Source organism: Acinonyx jubatus, chromosome D4 (genome assembly GCF_027475565.1).
Source record: "Acinonyx jubatus isolate Ajub_Pintada_27869175 chromosome D4, VMU_Ajub_asm_v1.0, whole genome shotgun sequence".
In the NCBI taxonomy this organism is placed as follows: domain Eukaryota; kingdom Metazoa; phylum Chordata; class Mammalia; order Carnivora; family Felidae; genus Acinonyx; species Acinonyx jubatus.
Genome location: NC_069391.1, coordinates 9,899,823 through 9,918,548, shown reverse-complemented (window position 1 = coordinate 9,918,548; position 18,726 = coordinate 9,899,823). Strand labels below are relative to the sequence as shown.

Here is an 18,726-nt window from a genome sequence, read left to right as displayed (position 1 = left end):
TATGGATCCTGCTTTCAGTATCATATATAATAACTCTTCATTTAGCTCTCGGTCCCAAAGGTTTTCTGTTCTTTCTTCTAAAAGTTTAAAGTTTTACGTTTCATTCTCAATTCATTTTTGAATCAATTTTTTACAAGGTATATGAGGTTTAGGTTGATTTTTTTTTGGTGTGTGGATGTCCCATTGCTCCAGCATAATTTGCTGTAAAGGCTAACCTTCATCCATTTCATTTGTATGTGCTTTTAATATGAAGACTAGTTTGTATCTGCCTCCAGTTCTAGGAAATACTCTGGCATTCTCTCTTCAGATATTGTTTCTTGAGATTCCTTCCATTCTCTGCCTCACAAGTGGGGGGCTCTCCATCTTTGCTCCACGTCTCTTAACTTACTCATCTTCCATTCTCTGTGTCTCCTTATCTCTGTGTGTTAGTGTCACGTCCTAGGTTGAATTCACTGGTAGTATCTTTCATCTCAGTCCCTCTTAACTGTGTCCAGTCTAGAGTTTATCCCATATACTCTTTTGTTGTTACTTTAATAACCACATTTTATATTTCCAGTACCTTTAATTGGTTCTCTTCTAACTGGTTAAATCTCATCTGCTTAGTTTTGTTTCACCATTTCCTAGGAATTTACCATGGATGTTATTCCTTCATCTCTTTGATGATTTTAAACATATTTATTTGAAGTTAATTTGCAGATTGCTTTACTATATTCTGTTGGGAGTGAATTCATCTCCTAATTATTGTCTTTCTTAGTAGTTATACTCGTTTGAGAATTTTAACTTGCTGGCTCCTCTTGAATACGAACAGTTTCTCTCTTTCTCTCTCTCCCTCCTTCTCCCTGCCTCCTTGTTATTACAGTTATTGCCACCGTCTTCCATCCCCGTCCAAGCAGAGGCCTCCACCATACAACCAGGTCTTACACCCATCCCTTGCAAACACCACCAGGGAGATCATAAACCCAGTCATGTCATGGCCAGGTCCCAGTAGCACTGCTGTCTCTATTCCCCTACCACCCCAGAAACACAACTTGAAACAAGTCACAGACTCAGTCAGCTTTGTTCAGTTTCTTTTCATAAGTGGGACAGTCCCATCCCAGCTCCCAGGTTCTAGCAGTGAGACTTCCTCTGATCCCTATCCAGGCACAAAGTTCCTCTGGTCTCCATACCCTCAAGCAGTGTTTCCTACTCTTTTCTGACATCACGGCATACTTTGAAAATAACAGTATGAGTGTGGTACATGGGTAGAGGGATGAGACTCTTCCCTACCCAGAAATGCCAGCTGGGGCTCCAACCACCCCAGGCCCTGCCTAGCTACCCCAAAGCTTGAAAATAATCACAACATGTTTTTTGGGAAGTACCACCCTAAAAGAATCAACTCCCTGCACATGCTGCCTATTTCCATACCTGGTTCCATTTTTAGCCTACCAGGATGTTTATCTTGTTATTCAACTACAGGTATGTCAGTAACATACTTCACTTATCATTGCTATGTATTTGGAACAGAATTCGGAATTTAAAGCCTGAATGTGAAGGATCATCATAACAGAAGTCCATGCTTTTCCCTCTGTTTTAGAACACCCTCCTCTCAACCCCTCTGCATCACTTTCCCTACTCCTTCAAGTTTCAGCTTAGATGTATAATTATGACTCCATTCTCATCCTCAAATATGGGATCAGACATTCTCACAGAACCTGATTTTACATGCTACTGTACTGTATTCCTATTGCTTATCTACCTTAGATAGTAAGCTCTCTAATGGCATGACCTGCCTTTTTCGTTTCTGGATGTCAAGATCTAGCACTGTGCCTGCAGTAAGTAGGAACTCAATGAATGTTTTAATATGACCCACACACAGTCATAGTGGGTATAATGTAATAGTGAAGAGCCAGGGCTCTGAAGCCAGGGATCCCTAGGGCTTAATGCCAGTTCTATCACTTACTGTGTGATTTAGGAAAGTGACTTAGCCTCTCTAAGTTTTAGTTTCCTCATCTGTAACATGTATGTCACAATTAAATCCTGACTCTTGTTCCTTACTAGTCGTGTGACCCTAGGCAATCCTTTGTGTCTCTTGGTCTCAGTGCCTGCACTAAGCAATCTCTTAATTAACTCAGACAGCATGTGTAAAGTCACCAGCACCTTGACTCCTTTCTCTACTTTGTTTACACTTCATGCTGAAAAAAGGGTAACACTATAGCTCAGCCTTGGTCAAGCCTTTTTTTGAGCCTAGGTGGTCGAAAAGGCTTTCTATTGCCACAGGAGCAGTAAACATTATATTCACAGTGTATTCAGGCAAAGTGGAGGCAATGTCAATGAGAACTTGAAAAAATAATTCTAAGTGCAAATGTAATGTATTTCAAGAAGAAAAAGCAACCAAGCAACTGACCACAGACTGGACCATTCTAAGAGAAGAGAAAGTCTCCATGAGAATCCATTTCCAAAATGAAGGCATCCACTACATTTTGCTGTATTGTAAGTCCTACTGCTGAAGAGAGCACAGCAAACAGAAGAGGATGGCTGTCAGATAAGATATTCAAGTATGGGGGAACCGATGCAGCAAAGCACTTTACATGATATGCACGTAGAAATTCTACTTTGAAGCATTACATTTTTCATATAATTGTTTAATCATGAATAGAGCTTAGTGATTGAGAGAAAAACTGTACCACTGACTAACAACAAGGTCCTTCAGACCTAAAGGAAATAATGCAAAAACCTTAGCATCAAACAGAACGGGAGTCAAATCTGGACTCTGCCATGTCCCAATGGCGTGAACTTAAGCAAATATCAATTCTCTGATTCAGAGTTTCCGCCTCTGCAGAATAAGGATCACACTGCTCACCTCAGAGAGCCAGGAGAATTAAATGAGAAATCAGGTGTGCAGAGGTTTAGCATTACTGCCCAAATCATGGTAGGGGTTCAACAATTATTAGTTCCCTCCTACTGCCTCCCATGCAACTTTTACCAGCAAGCATCATAAAAGGGTTTGGAAACTGCTAAAATATATTGTCTCATGTCTGGATTCACAAACTTATTAGCCTATTCTGTACGCGGATTTCTCTGAGATAAGCCTGGGATACCCAGGCCCAAGATCTGGTGAGCAACCTGACCTGGATCCGTGTGGATGTCTGGCTCCCAGGCCAATGCCTAGAAAGACTGACCGGGCCCAGAATGCAGCATGGGTGGCCCGGAGACAGCCAGAAACTAGAGCAGCCAAAAAGAGGAAGGATTACTTGAGCTTCGGCTCCCGTCCTTCACTTGTGTACTGCCAGCAGATGAGCCCGATCAGGTCCTGCACCCTGGCGCTGGCCATTGTCACCACAGTCATTGGCAGAAGTCTGTCCTGGCTCGAGTGCAGGGGGAGGTAGACGTCGATCTTCTTGGTTGCTGTTGTGCCGACATGACCCTGTGGACAGAACACATGCATGGGAGTAACGCACATGGTCACGGTCGCACAGACCCTACTGGGCCGCAATGACTGCTCGCCAGGGCCTGTGTGCAGCACAGCCATTTCTCATCCTTTTGGCACAGACCTGCCTGAGAGCCTGAAATGGTTCCAGAGGGGAAACACTGTCTAGTTCTAAGGAGTTTTTCCCCCTCTTTAATTTTCATTTTCTAATGGTCTAAGAGACCCAGCTCTGCCTGCAGTATGGTAAATGAGGACTAAAACCAAAATAAACAAATTAAGAGTGGTAAGCAGACCTGATGTTTGGTTGTCAGGAGATGTGCTTTGCTAGTTACTCACTGTGACCCTGGACAAGTCACCATTAGACCCTGACCTCAGCTGAAAACTGCCACATCACTCCTTGAGACTTTGCGATAAGCGGCATGGGCAGCTGCCATACTCTGTGAAGAAGCCTTTAGGCCCACAGCACGGGAACCAAGGGCTTGCCTTCTCAGAGATGGGTGGGGGTGAAGGGCCTAATTCCCTTATGCAGTACTCCTGTTTATTTCAGTCATCTGCACTGAGGTTCAAGGGTCCCTGGTCTTCCATTATTGTCCTAACTAGTACACCCACGCTACTCTATATACCCTCAATCCCTCCAACACATTTACCCTTTCTCCCTCCTGAAACTTCCACTCTCCTGTGGAATTCCTACACTAACCAGCAAACTTCCATAAACCACTTCTTTAAAAAAAAAATACTCCCTTCACTTCTTTGTCTTAATTAAAATCTGCTGGTCATTAAGGACACTGCTTCCTCTGCTGTCCAGAAGACTGTTCCACATTTTTCTTTTTTAACCCCCATATCCTCAAGGCCAGGAGGCTGAGTACATATTCTTATCCCTGCTACTCCCTAATTATTATTTCTCCTTTCTGGCAAAAATCCCTATTCCTTGGAGACCCAAGACCTCCCGACTACACTATCCTCTCTCCACCCTTTTTTGTTTCTATTATCCACCAACCATCCAGAAATGCTCCTCCCTTGACCATCCAGAAATGCTCCTCCCTTGCCAAAGAGTCTGTGTCCCACCCCAACACCTATCATTATTCTTGGCAATTCCATCTAAAGGAATAATCCATGTAATATCCAAGTGTCTTAATCCCTAGACTATGTCAACCCATGCCTTTTCATCCACTCCACCTTCAATCACTTATGGCCGTGGGTACACCAAAGATCTGTACCAACTCCAAAATCTCAAATTAGAAGGTCTATTCACTGGATATACTTTAATATACTTTCATCTCACTTTAGTCCCCAAATTCTTCAACCTACAATCTACTGATCCACCACTATAAATGATGTCACCCTTATTTCCCCACACCACCCTCCAGATTACTTGATCAACCATTGTAAGCATTCCTTTGTAAATGCAGTTTTAACACTCTCTTCCTCCATGGGATTCAACTGGCAGAATGCCAACCTTGGTGAACCTAACTCTCTGCATTCCCCAGCTAAACACTGCTGGAGAAAAATCATGTAACTGCACAGACTGATTTGACCTTAAGCTCATTATGATAAACCTCAAACAGACATTCAACATTGTACGACAAGCCTATGACATCTCCTGATCCAACCTGCACCTCATGCCAAGACCACCACTGCATACTTTTCCTTCCCCCTTCCTACTTCTCATGAGCCTGCCTTGACCGCAGCTCCTATGCTTCGCTCATGTACTGCCAACAGAGACAAATGTTAGTCTTCATTAAGAAAATAAGAGCTTTCAGAAAGGAACTCTTATCGTCCCCTCAATAAATTGACAAACTTACCTGGATTTAACAACACGTACTCCCTACACTGGAGTGTCACTCATCTCATTAAAGGGCAATCTCTCTACTTATGCTCTGTGTCCCTTTGGTTCTCACTTTCACAAGGACTTTATCCTTCACTTACTTTTTCACCTTCTCCTACACGATCAGCCTCTCCCTTTCTTTGCTTCCATGACCTACACTCTTGGTTTTTTTCAGTCCTCTCTGGTCTCTGATTTTCAGTCTCCTTTGCAGATTCCTTCACCTCTAGAGTCTCTATTTGTTAGCATTCTCTGGCCTCTAGTTTGGGCTCCCTCGTGTCTGTCTTTCTGTATATTTCTTCCTTAAGTGTTCTCACAGTCCCAGAGCTATAAAACAATCTATATCCTCTTGACACTCAAACCTTATCTCCACCTCAAACTTCTCCCTGGAACCAAATTCATACATCAAACTGTCTATACCATAGGCAGAAAAGTATCACAGACAAGTTAAACTTAAGTTCAAATCTGAACTTCTCACTATCCCTCACTCCATCCTACTCCAAATAACAACACTCTCCCTCATTTCAGTAAATGCTACCACCACTAACACAGCTCCTTATATCAGTAATCTTGATTCTTCTTTCTTCCTCCTGCCTTCTACTCCCTTATATGTTCTAGTGACTACTGCAAAATATATTTCAAAAGAGAAAAAAGTCTTCAGCAAAGGGAGTAACTGGACAGCCACATACAAAAGAATGAATTTAGGGGTGCCTGGGTGGCTCAGTTGGTTGAGCATCTGACTCTTGATTTTGGTTCAGGTCATGATCCCAGGGTCATGGGACTGAGTCCCATGTCGGGCTCTGCGCTGTGCCTGGAGCCTGCTTAAGATTCTTTCTCCCTCTCCCTCTGCCCCTCTCTCCTGCTCGTGCTCTAAAATAAAAAACAAAAATATTTTTAAAAAAGAATTTAGACCTCTACCTCACACCATCTACAAATACTAACTCAAAATGGATCAAAGCTTTAAATTTAAGGCTAAAACTACAAAATTTTTAGAAGGAAACATAGGTGTAAATTCTTCATGTCCTTGGATTAGGTAATGATTTCTTTAATATGACACCAAAAGCAACAAATGAAATAAACAGGACTTTATAAAAATTAAAAACTTGCATGCCTCAAAGGACATTATTAAGAAAGTGAAAAGACAACCCACAGAATGGGAGAAAATATTTGCAAATCATATATCTGACAAAAATTTAGGACCCAGAATATATAAATAATTCTTACAACTAAGCAATAAAAAGACAAGCCATCCGATCTTTAAAATGGCAAAGAATTTAAATAGACATTTCTCCAAAGAAAATATGAAAATGGTCAATAAGCACATGAAAAACTGTTCAACTTCATTATTCGTTATGGAAATGCAAATCAAAATCACAATGAGATACCACTTCACATTAGGATGGTTCTATATATATTTTTTTCATAGCAGGAATTAGAAAAGCTAGCAAGGATATGAACAAGTTGGAACCCTCATATATTGTTGGTGGAGCTGTAAAATGATGTAGCCATTGTGGAAAAATAGTTTGTCAGTTTCTCAAAACTTAAACGTAAAGTTACCATATGACTCAGCAATTCCATTCCTAAGTGTACTTAAAGAGAACTGAAAACATGTTCACATAAAAACATACATAAATGTACATAGCAGCACTATTGATAACAGCCAAAGGATGGAAACGGGTGTCTAGGTGGCTTAGTCAGTTAAGCGTCCAACTCTTTTTTTTTTTTATTTTTAATTTTTTTAATGGTTTTTTAAAATTTATTTTTGAAGGAGAGAGAGAGAGAGAGAGAGAGAGAGAGAGAGAGAGAGAGAGAGAGAGCGCGAGCGCGCATGAGTGGGGGAGGAGCAGAGAGAGAGGGAGACCCAGAATCCGAAGCAGGCTCCAGGCTCCGAGCTGTCAGCACAGAGACCGATGCGGGGCTTGAGCTCAGGAACCGCGAGATCATGACCTGAGCTAAAGTCGGACGCTTAACCGACTGAGCCACCCAGGCGCCCCAAGCGTCCAACTCTTGATTTCAGCTCAGGTCACAATGTCATAGTTCATGAGATTGAGCCCCAGATCAGGCACTGTGCTGATAACATGGAGCCTGCTTCAGATTCTCTCTCTCCCTCTCTCTCTGCCCCTCCTCTGCTCTCTCTCTCAAAATAAATAAACATTAAAAAAGATGGAGGGGCGCCTGGGTGGCTCAGTCAGTTAAGCGCCTGACTCTTGATCTCGGCTCAGGTCATGGTCTCGTGGTTCATGGGTTCGAGCCCCACATTGGGCTCTACTCTGATGGTAAAGAGCCTGTTTGGGATTCTTTTTCTCCTCTCTGCCCCTGTTCTGCTTGTGCTCTCTCTCTCTCTCTCTCAAAATAAACAAATAATCTTAAAAAAAAAAATGGAAACAATGCAAATGTCCACCAACTGATGAATGCACAAACGAAATGTATACAATGAAATATTACTCAGCCATAAAATGGAATGAAGTATTGGCACATGCTACTACACGGATGAAGCTTGAAAACATTTTTCTAAGAGAAAGAAGCCAGGCATAAAAAGGTCATCTATTGTATGAACTCACTTATATGGAATGTCCAGAACAGACAAATCTACATAAATAAAAAGATTAGTGGTTGCCAGGACATTGGGTGGGGGTGGGGGATATGGGAAACTGACAAGTATGAAATTTCTTTTTGAGGTGATGGAAATGTTCTGGAATTAGTGGTGATAGCTGTATAACATTGCAAATATACTGAAAACCACAAAATTATACTTTAAAATCATTAAAATAGTAAATTCTATGTAATGAGTTTTAATTCAATTTTAAAAATTGAAAAATATGTATTTCAAAAAATTCTCCCATCTCCACTGCCACCAAAATACCATTAGGTTTCCCTTGGACTGTTCTAATGGATTCCTGACCTCATGCACTCTTGCCTACTTCGATTTGTTCTTGACATACAAGCTAGAGTTTTGGGGTTTTTTTTTCAAACTCAAATTTGATATCACACTTCTGCTTAAATTCCTTCAATGAGTGGTTCCCATGATACTTCGGAAATAATCCAAATTTCCTGTAGTATCTAACAAAGCACTGCATGTTCTGACCCCTGCCTACCTCTCCAACATCATCTACTGTTGTTCTCCTGCCTGATTATCACAGTTCAGCTACACTGGCCTTCAAGATGTGCTTCGTGCGCGTGTGTACCTGTTTCTCCCACTTTCAAGGCCACAGAAGTGCTATTCACTATATTCACTATATCTAGAAGGCTCTTTCTCATGATCAATGATTCCTCAAAGTGTGGCTTTGGGCAGGTTACTTAATCTCTCTGTTCTTCCATTTCCTCCTATGTTAAAAATGATGATAAGGATAGGACATACCTATCAGAGAACTCCTTTAAGGATTATTATTATTGTTATTAGAAGTCCCTTTCACAGTTCTTCTTTCACACATATCCTGTTCATTTCCTTCACAGCACTTAACAATTTGATATTACACATTTGCTTATGGACACCTTCAGTGTATGCCTTCCTCACTAGCCTCTGACCTTCCTTCCATGACAGCAGTCATAATCACGTCTTCTTTGTTTACTGCTCTCTACACAATGGCTAGCACCATGCAGGTGCACAGACACCTCTCCAAAAAAATCTGTTGAACTACAGAATGAATGCATGGATGAATCAAATGCCTACCAGGACAACATGGCAGTAACACAATAAATGTTAGTTTCCTCCATGCATCCATCTTGCCCCTCCTCTATGGGTCTGTTTCCTGGTAGTGGATGGAGATGCAAGTACTTGAGCAATCAAGTGTTTCCATCTTTAACACTACACTCTAGGGTGAAAAAAATAAGAAAGATAGGAACTTTTATGTGAGGAAACACATAAAATCTGTTTTAAAAACTTTTAGAGAAATTTCACTTCTAACCTAGAATCTACCATTAGATCCACTGATTTTTTTTTTAGTCTTGTCTCTGTCATAAGGCAAATTTAAAAAAAGTAATTCTCTTACAATAATGTTCTTTCTCTCTGACTCTCTCTCTCTCTCTCTCTCTCACTCATACACGCATGCACGCACACACACGTGTGTTTTTCAGCTGGGAAATAATAATTCCAATGACTAGCTAAGTTGTCTCTAAAGAGCAAGTGTTTTGATCTTGTCAGGCAGTCAAAAGGTTAAAATTCAAACAATGGCATCTTTCGGGAGTGGGCTTATTGCCTTCTTATTTCTCTCCTCAACCTCCTTTTCAAACCGACAGCCCAAACTGGTATATTCTTCCTCCTCCTTCTGAAGAATGAGCTGAAGTGCCATAAGGAATCCTGGCATGAGAAGTGTGAATGTGTTTCACAAACTGTAAAGTGCTTCAGAAATGCAGAGCAATGTGTCAGAAAGACCTAAGTTTTTAGATCAGACTCATTTCTATTACTCAGACCAATTACACAGTCACATGAGGACAAAGATGGATGCTGTAAGGAGTCCTAATAATAATACTTATTATTATTCCAAGAGCTAGCATTTATTTAGAGCTGTTAAATAAGCTCTGGTAAATGTCTGCCTAAATCATCTCAATTAATTCTGTCTAAGAGGTAGAATTCTATCATTACCCTAATATGACAGACGAGAAAACGAAGGCTCAGAAGTCATCTGCTCAAGCTCCCACAACCAAGGTGGATGAGCAGAACTCACACTCCTGTCTGACTCCAAAGCCCCCACTTTAAACACCAATGACTTCTTCCTCTAAAGTTCTCAATTTAATCACTCCCTGCTCCCCCAAGAATCGCACCCCCATAAGTCTGCCTGCCCCGCCCTTCTCACAAACACACGGAAAGTGCGGCCTGAAGATGTCTCCTACAAAAGCAGTGAATCCAAGGAGCGGCCCAAGGAGAAGTGTTAGGGGACTGAGGCTCCAGAGACCGTGGCTGCTGTCGCTCGACTGCAGGGCAGAGAGTGACATGGTGCTCCTATGAATCCCTTTATCATCTTTATTTCACGGTGAAATAGCGAGTGTGGGGAAACTGTGAGAATAAATATGGTAGATACTTATTAAATGAATGAAGCACTTTATCTTTTTAATCTTCTAATTCCATCTTGAGGCACTGATGACGGCAAAAAGTGCCTTGCACAAACCCTGAAAATATGTATTTTTTAATAAGGAGCCTCTTCTGAAAAAACTCAAGGTGGTGGCAGTTAGCTCTACCTAACAGTTCCCGTGTTGCAATATTTAGAGGGAATCATCTAAAACATAAAACAATCCATCAACATAATAGAAAGTAATTAACTTATAAAAAAAATAAGGTGACCAAAGGATTAAGAGTATTCATCACACATCAAGGCAAGCAATATTCCATAGACCTAACATCTAACTATTAAACAGCAACTAGCAATAAACAAAGATCGTATCATACAGTTTCACTGCAAGGCAATTTAATGTGTTCCACAATACAGAACTGGAAAAAGGGAGGCATAATTAGAGCACAAAGAAGGGGTCAACACAGAGATAAGGAAAACTGGGCTAGCACCATCCTCTCAGTCACTCATGCATGCAACCAACACCCATAGACACCATGCTGGGCTCTCAAGACAAAATCAAGAGACACTCAATGCAGATAGACCCTCATCAAACTCACAGTCTGCTGAAGGGTCTACATTGTACTAGGTGATAAAAGCTTTAAGGAAGAGAAGTACATACAGGCTGTTGTGGGAGCTCAGAAGCAACCCAGACTAAAAGGGGTTGGCAAAGGCCTCTTAGATTTAAAAAAAAAAAGGTGGGGGGGAATGCAAGCTGGTGCAGCCACTCTGGAAAACAGTATGGAGGTTCCTCAAAAAATTAAAAATAGAACTACCCTACGACCCAGTAATTGCACTACTAGGCATTTCTCCACGGGATACAGGTGTGCTGTTTCGAAGGGACACATGCACCCGCATGTTTATAGCAGCACTATCGACAATAGCCAAAGGATGGAAAGAGCCCAGATGTCCATCGATAGATGAATGGATAAAGAAGATGTGGTACATATATACAATGGAGTATTACTTGGCAATCAAAAAGAATGAAATCTTGCCATTTGCAACTACGTGGATGAGACTGGAGGGTATTATGCTAAGCGAAATTAGTCAGAGAAAGACAAGTATCATATGACTCCACCCATATGAGGACTTTAAGAGGCGAGACAGATTAACATAAGGGAAGGGAAACAAAAATAATATAAAAACAGGGAGGGGGACAAAACATAAGAGACTCTTAAATATGGAGAACTGGAGGGGTTGTGGGAGGGGGAACAGGCTACATGGGTAAGGGGCATTAAGGAATCTACTCCTGAAATCATTGTTGCACTATATGCTAACTAATTTGGACGTAAATTAAAAAAAAAAAATTAAAAGAAAGACACACACAAAAAAGAATTGGACCCTCAACTGATTGAGACACCCAAGGGAAAAAAAAAGTACCCTTCCATCCAACAGAACCATTAACCCAAGGAAAAGACACTTATTGTATTTAAATATCTACTATACCGATATACAAAAAAGTGAACAGGAATTCTCCAGGACATGGGATTATGAGTGATTTTAATTTTCTGCTTTATATTTTTCCACATTTTCTACGATGAGCACATACTATTTTTACAATCCAGAAACAAAATAGCAAATGTTACAATTACAAACAAAACAGGATATAGAAAAAAAACCACCGTACAGGGCTTAAGACTTTTAGGTAAGAGAGAGAGGACCAATTTTGAAAATGTAGCCTATGTCAAGTCATCTGGCAAAATTTATTAAGAACATACTATGTGCCAGGTCTGTGACAGGCTGTTGGGAAAAATAAGCTGAAAATATAACCCAGACACCTTCCTATGGCAGGCTAAGTAATTTTTATTAAAAAAAAAAGAATAAAAAGTAATAAACCTACAATGAGCTGACAAATTTGGAGCTGAACAACACTCTCCAGAGAAGCCTCTAAATCAAGGAATGCCCCCAATTCATTTTTCAGAACAAAAGAAAAGTACTTCCTGTAGCAAAACGATTCTTCAACACAAATGTGATTCATGAAGACCAACCAGTCTCCAGAGTTCATGTCCCACAGCCTCTGTTATGACTTGATGCCTCTGCAAATGCAGTCACAATCTCAAGCTCGGTACGTCCAAGACCCATTTTCTTCATCACCTTGTCTCTCATTCCGTCTCAGTTAAGGCTTTCACCACCCACTCTTGTCACTCAGGCTAGAAACCTGAACTCCTCTTTCTTTCTCATGAGCATCCAAATGCCCCTGAAATGCCTCTCAAACCCTTCTCCCCCCTATCCTCACCAGCATGGCCCTAGTTAAAACTTCATCATGACCCAGTAAGACCACTGTATGCAGCAGTCTCCCAACCATCTCCCTGTCTCCAAAATCTCTTCTCTCTCCAAACTCAGTGTGATTTGACTCAAATCACTGACCTGGCCAGTCACCAACTCAGAAGCATACATATGATGGCTCTCCTTGGTGTCAGCATGCTGGCTCCTTAGCATGGTATTTAATACCTGTCACATTCTGGACCCAGTGTACCACTGCTAAAGCCTACTGAACAGTAGTTAAGAGCTCAAAGACTTGGGGTGAGACAGATCCAGGTCTGAAGCCTAGCTCTGTCACTTCCTTAGTCCCAAGACCTTAGGAGTTCAGCACCTTTCAAAACCTCCAATTCCTTATTTGGAAGAGCAAATAACGTATGTATAAAATGCCTGGCACACAGTAACTGACCAAGAAATGTACCCCTTCTTCCATCCTTCAATTTCTAACGTCTCCTCTTCCCAGAAGGTAGAAGTCCAAATTCCCTCTTCTCTGCTCCCTAGAAGTTTACCTTGCCTTAAGGTTTCACTCTTTTCTCTACCTACCTCCACCACCTCCCTCCCACCTTCTCATGTAAGTATGAGTTATGCAAAGGGAAAAACTGTGCCTCACTCATTTTGCAGTCTCCTAGGGCCGAGAATGTAGTACGGGTATGGCATCAGCTTACTGAAGGGCTCCTTAGGCTATCTTTCAAAATGGACCCACCAGACCTACGACTTCTCTTCTGTCCCGGATAAACTGGCTACACCTCTTCTACTTCCCAGGCCCTGTTCTTCAGGAATTCTCTTCTCTGAAATATCCTCCACACCTAGTATCAGACCTGACATATAGTAGCTACTTATACCTATTAATGGGATGAATGATGAATATTCTTTTAACACATGATTTTAAATACCTGCATATTATAGCACACAGAGGTACTATCAACCGATTTCCCCCATTGTTAAATATGGACATTGTTTCTAACATTTCACTACTATAAATAATATTCCCATAAACATTCTCTTATATAAATGTTTGTGCACATATTCCTAGGAGTAGATTACTAGGTCAAGGAGTATGAATGTTTTGTGTGTGTGATACATAATGCTCACTCTTTGAAAACCATCTTTATGACAGTCATGAAATAGCATTATGACTCACATATCATCCAATTAATAAGCAAAAGCTTAAAAACTTAAAATAACTTTAGTGTATAGAATGTGAATAGGTACAGAATCGAAATACATAGAATTTGAACGTGATGATGAATTAAAACATTACATCTCTAACCAGGTTTTTCTTATCTGATCCTATTAACTGAAATAGCAAACTATTTGCTGCCTATCATAAAATTATACAGGCGATAGTTTCCAAAATAGGGAAAGAAGGAAGAATAGATGGTATTCAGCTCAAAACAATCTTGAATTAAGAAATATCCACATAAAGTGAGTCAAGCTGAATTAAGGCTTAAGGACGGAAGGTTCAGTTAGCAGCACTACTTCACATCAAGGTTTGTCAATAATAAATTGAATATCAGATGTCAAAACTGTTGCTAAGTGTTCAATTTCTCTATCAAGAGAAAGAAACAGAGAAAGGATAGACAGCTTGGCTTCTGCAATTAAAGAGACAAAAAGCAGGCAACGTTACTCCATTAGCCACAACTGCAGAAGCAGATCGTTATATGCAGTTTTAACGCAGAAATAAATATATCAGTGTATGCAGACAATGTAATGATGCAAATTGATAAGAGGCTTATTTGTAGCCTTCCAAAGGTAACACTCTCTTAATTAAGGAATGGCTACAGTCCCATTTCACTGGTATCTTCCTCCCCAACTTCCTCAGCAAAGACCAGAGGATGCTATATTCTACAAATTTATGGCCCAGTCTTTAAAAACATGGTATCCACACGTGGTACACACAGGCCTGAAATCATTATTCTGATGATGACTAAGGGACTTTATTTGTTCAGAGTAATGATTTTGAACAAAATCTGGCCTAAAATCTGGTTCAAGCCAGGTTTAATTGACTATGAGAAATAAAGAAGGTCTACATAGGGAGGAAAAAAAACAATAATCCCAAACACCAGGCAGTAGCATTTTGCTCTCAATAAATGCTGGCTTTACGGGCTCAGAGAAAGAACTCACTTTTTCACATTCAAAATGGTAGCAATGAACTTATGAATAGATTTTGTATAAAATTCTACGACAAATCCATTCAGAGCTAGGGGCTTGGCTTTGTAGTGCTATCTTAACCCTCAATAAATCTGGAACATTTAAAGGCTATTAAATTAACATTTCCCTGATCTGGCACCTATAGTCAAGTTAATTTGTCAAAAACATTTCTACAGTTTGTCACTGGACACTGTATTTCCTGACAAGTTAAGTTTAAAATAAAATTGACAAAATCTCATTAATTTCCTCTGAATCACCAACCTTGGTTCCATTAAGCTTTTATTATTAAGAACGTCAACTGTCACTCTTTCTTTAACAAGGTCAAGTTCTGATGTGGGTACTTCCAGGATCCTTATTATATTAATAGAAGCTAGTAAAGCAGTGCAGTGTGGTGGTTAAAAGCATTAAGTTGCGGAGTCAGAAAGACCTGGGTTCAATTCTCAGCAATGCCATCTACTGTGTGTCCTTGGACAATTTTATTTAACCTCTCTGAGTCACTATTTCCACACAGCAGGAGAAAGCTCCTCCAGGAGCTGTTGAAAGGATTCAATGATACCGTGCATATAAAAAGCACTTATCACTGTGCCTAGTCCATACTAAATGCTCAAGAAATGTTGGCTGTTTATTTTATTAGGTTTCCTTCCCACCCCCCCCCCCACCCCGCTTTTACATTCACAGACTTAAAAACAACAACAACAACAAACCAACTTTATTGCTACTCATAGACTTTTAAAGTGGCAAGGAATTTTAAGGGTCGTCCCCTCTAAGCCATTTTCACCAAATGGCTGTCCTACAACCTCTTCAGAACACCTTCACTGATGAGGTCCCTGCCACACCTTCAGAGACAGACCCTTTCCTTTGTTAGGCAAAGAGTTTTGGTGGCTGAAACTGTTTCCTTCTACTGAGATGCACTCTGCAGATTCCAGGCACTGATCTTACTTCTAGCCCTCAGGAAGTTGTAACTAATCCACCTCCACGTCCACAGACATCCCTCACATAACTGAGAGCCTCAAACAAAGTAAGTTTTGTTACTAAGTGCTGTAGAATGAGCCAGACTACAACTATAATCCTTTCAAAGAGTATAACATAGCACAGAAAATAGTACTTCCATCAGGTTTTCTTAGATTAGTTATTTTCATAAATTTTCTTTCTACAGCATCTATAGTAAATGTAAATCTATAGTCTTGGACCCAAAAACAGGGAAGGGGGTTGTTGCTCTCAGGAAAGTTTTCCTCTATTAAAAATAAATCGTCCATATTTTGAGGCTCTGACCGTCTTCTTCCACTTTTGAAAAAAACAAAATGCCTACAGCTAATGGTTTAAACAATCTAACTGTTATCAAGTGAAATTTGGGTAACAGCCTTGGATAATTTTGTTTCAAGATATCGACTTGTTCAAACACAGGTAAGAAATTTTACAAAATGGGGAGGGGGAAGGATGAAGAGGAGAAAACGAAAGCCTACCCATAAACTGTATCAGGAATAACAACCATCTTCTTTCTCAAAGTCTTAAATTCAGAAAGCAGCTCCTGATACTGTCAGTTTTTACTATCATGGGTTATATTTGTTATGTAAGTCTTTGCAGGGTCTATAGAACTGGTCTGGACCTTGAGCTGTGCAACCTTGGGCAAGCCCATAACCTCTCTGAAAGCCAATTTCCTTAGCCATAAAACAGAGATGAGACTACCTACCACAAAAGAATGGTAGGGCATATAAAGTAAAAATAACGCATGGTAAAACCACTCTGTGAACTGCAAACTGTTCTACTACGAGGATGTCAGTCATTCCTCATAATTGTTACCTAAGTTATTAATCAGACCAGGCAGATCTTTGGATAAATCGTCCCTTCAAACAAACATAAAGTTGAGAAGCAGAGGCAAGAGGCAAAGGTCTCTATCTCAGTAATTAAAAGAGAAAAGCCATTGCATCCTCTTCTCATCCAGCCTCAGGATGTTCCGGCACATACCAGAAGGTGCTCTCACACAAGTACAATCCAGCCATCTTAAAGCATAATGGAATGTAAAGTGTCCATTTTGAATTTTCATAGCCATTGTGGGATTCTTTAGATCATTAATGTTACACAGCACTTTGCATTTAATTATACAAACAATGGCTTCTATAATGATGATGATATCAGGGAAAAGTAATTTGCATGAACTAAGCCCCATCACCTAGGGTAAGTATAGGAACCTCTTCATTATTAAATCATTTATATAATAAAATCAATATGCTTTAAAAGTAAAAATAGGTTTTTTAAAACCATAAAGAAGAGTTACATGTTTTAAACTCCTATCAATTACCATAATATAATGAGTCTTTTTAAGATTTAATATCAACTTTTAAAATTAAAACTCAATGGAGAATGTATACTTGGCTCCATTACTAGATGATGTATCTCTACAAAAGGTTACAGTACAGCTATTATCATCCTCCTAAATTATACGGAAAATTTGGTACAACCCTCCACTACCCCCAAGGACAATTTAATTCCAGAGATGGTGAAGTATTTTGAGAATATAAAATTGTATAAATATTGAAGGAAGTAATTCCAATGCATATATCATATTCATTTCTTGCAGGGCTTCAGTTGATTAAATATGACAAATTTTTAAAATGTCAGTATACAACTTAAATTTTTTATTGTGTCCTTAATTTTGAACAGTTTTTGAAAACGCACAAATTTCTACACAGCAGTACATTCATGGCTAAGTGTTTTATCACTTTAAAATTCAGTATTTCTTAATGATATAATTCAAAAGTTTTACTGAATCATTATTTAGTAAGTCATAAAAACCTCTTAAAATTAATCTTTCATGCACATCTAGCTTATTCAAAGTTAGAATTTAATTAGATGGCCTTGGCACAAATGGGCTTACTACTTTATTTGCTTAATCAGTATATGTCTTTTCAGTAATTATAATTAATTCAAATCCCTGACGCACCTCCTAGCAAACAATGTAAAACCATCAGACAAAATGGAAATAAATAGCTTTACATTTCTCCAATGACGACATTCACTTTCATTCTGGAAGCGCGCACGTGAAATAGCTGGGGTAGGTGTTACTCTGTGCAGGAAAAGGCCACACAAAGAACCTGCACCTCTGGTGACAGAAAGAGGCTTGTCTACATCAGAAAATACATTACCTTTTTGACATTATGAAAACGATACAACAGCAGAGAGCCAACTGAGAAAGTTTAGGTTTACCAGTTTGCAGATGCATGTTGAAATACAAACAGCAGCAAGAAAAAGACAGACTAAATTATTATCCATCTAGAACAACATTTCTGGTTGAGAAAAATCACTTCTAACTATATAAAAATTTTAATTGAGAAGCAGCCCAAAAGAGTCTATCAGGCCTTTATCCCACATGTCTCTCAGATACAATGAAAGGAAAAGTAGCGGCAGAAAACTTTATTTTTACTTTTTAAGATTTTATTTTTAAGTCATCTCTACACCCAATGAGGGGCTTGAACTCAAAACTCCGAGATCAAGAGTCACACACTCTACAGCCAAGCACCCCAGAAAATTTTATCTTCAAAACTGAGAGGTCATGGGGCACCTGGGTGACTCAGTCAGCAGAGCACGTGCCACTTGATTTCAGCTCAGGTCATGGTCTCATGGTTTGTGGGATCGAGCCCCGTGTCAGGCTCCGCACTAACAGCACAGGGCCTGCTTGGGATTCTTTCTCTTTCTTTTTCTCTCTCTCTCTCCGTCTCTCTCAAAATAAACAAACATTAAATAAATAAATAAATCTGAGAGGACAACAACATCCACCAGATAAAACTGTCAGCACTGAGTAGTTTAAAAAATAAAAAGCTCTTCATGAGTCACACTGCTCAATGAGGTCACTGGCCTAGCAGGACAAAGCTAACCAGCTCCAGAGCAGACAGCCTTAGTGGGAGGTGGGACTAGGTACGAAGACCCCATTCCTCTGAACACAGCCCCTTTGTGAACGGGCGGGTCACAAGTGCTGGCTGCCTTTTGTTGGGCACCTATCAGGGTCCAAGTACTTTTCATACATTGTCTCATTTATTGTCCCCAAT

At 40.0% G+C, this 18,726-nt stretch overlaps 1 protein-coding gene across 9 annotated transcripts in view; it reads right to left on the bottom strand.

Annotated features, from left to right (window-relative positions):
* MAPKAP1 (MAPK associated protein 1) overlaps window positions 1-18,726 on the bottom strand; it is a 242,271-nt gene that overhangs the window by 130,737 nt on the left and 92,808 nt on the right. For all 9 annotated transcript variants that reach the window (XM_027035121.2, XM_053204611.1, XM_027035119.2 and 6 more), the window contains one exon: window positions 3,231-3,403. In XM_027035121.2, the coding sequence (XP_026890922.1) occupies window positions 3,231-3,403 (173 nt within the window). The remainder of the gene's footprint in view (window positions 1-3,230; window positions 3,404-18,726) is intronic.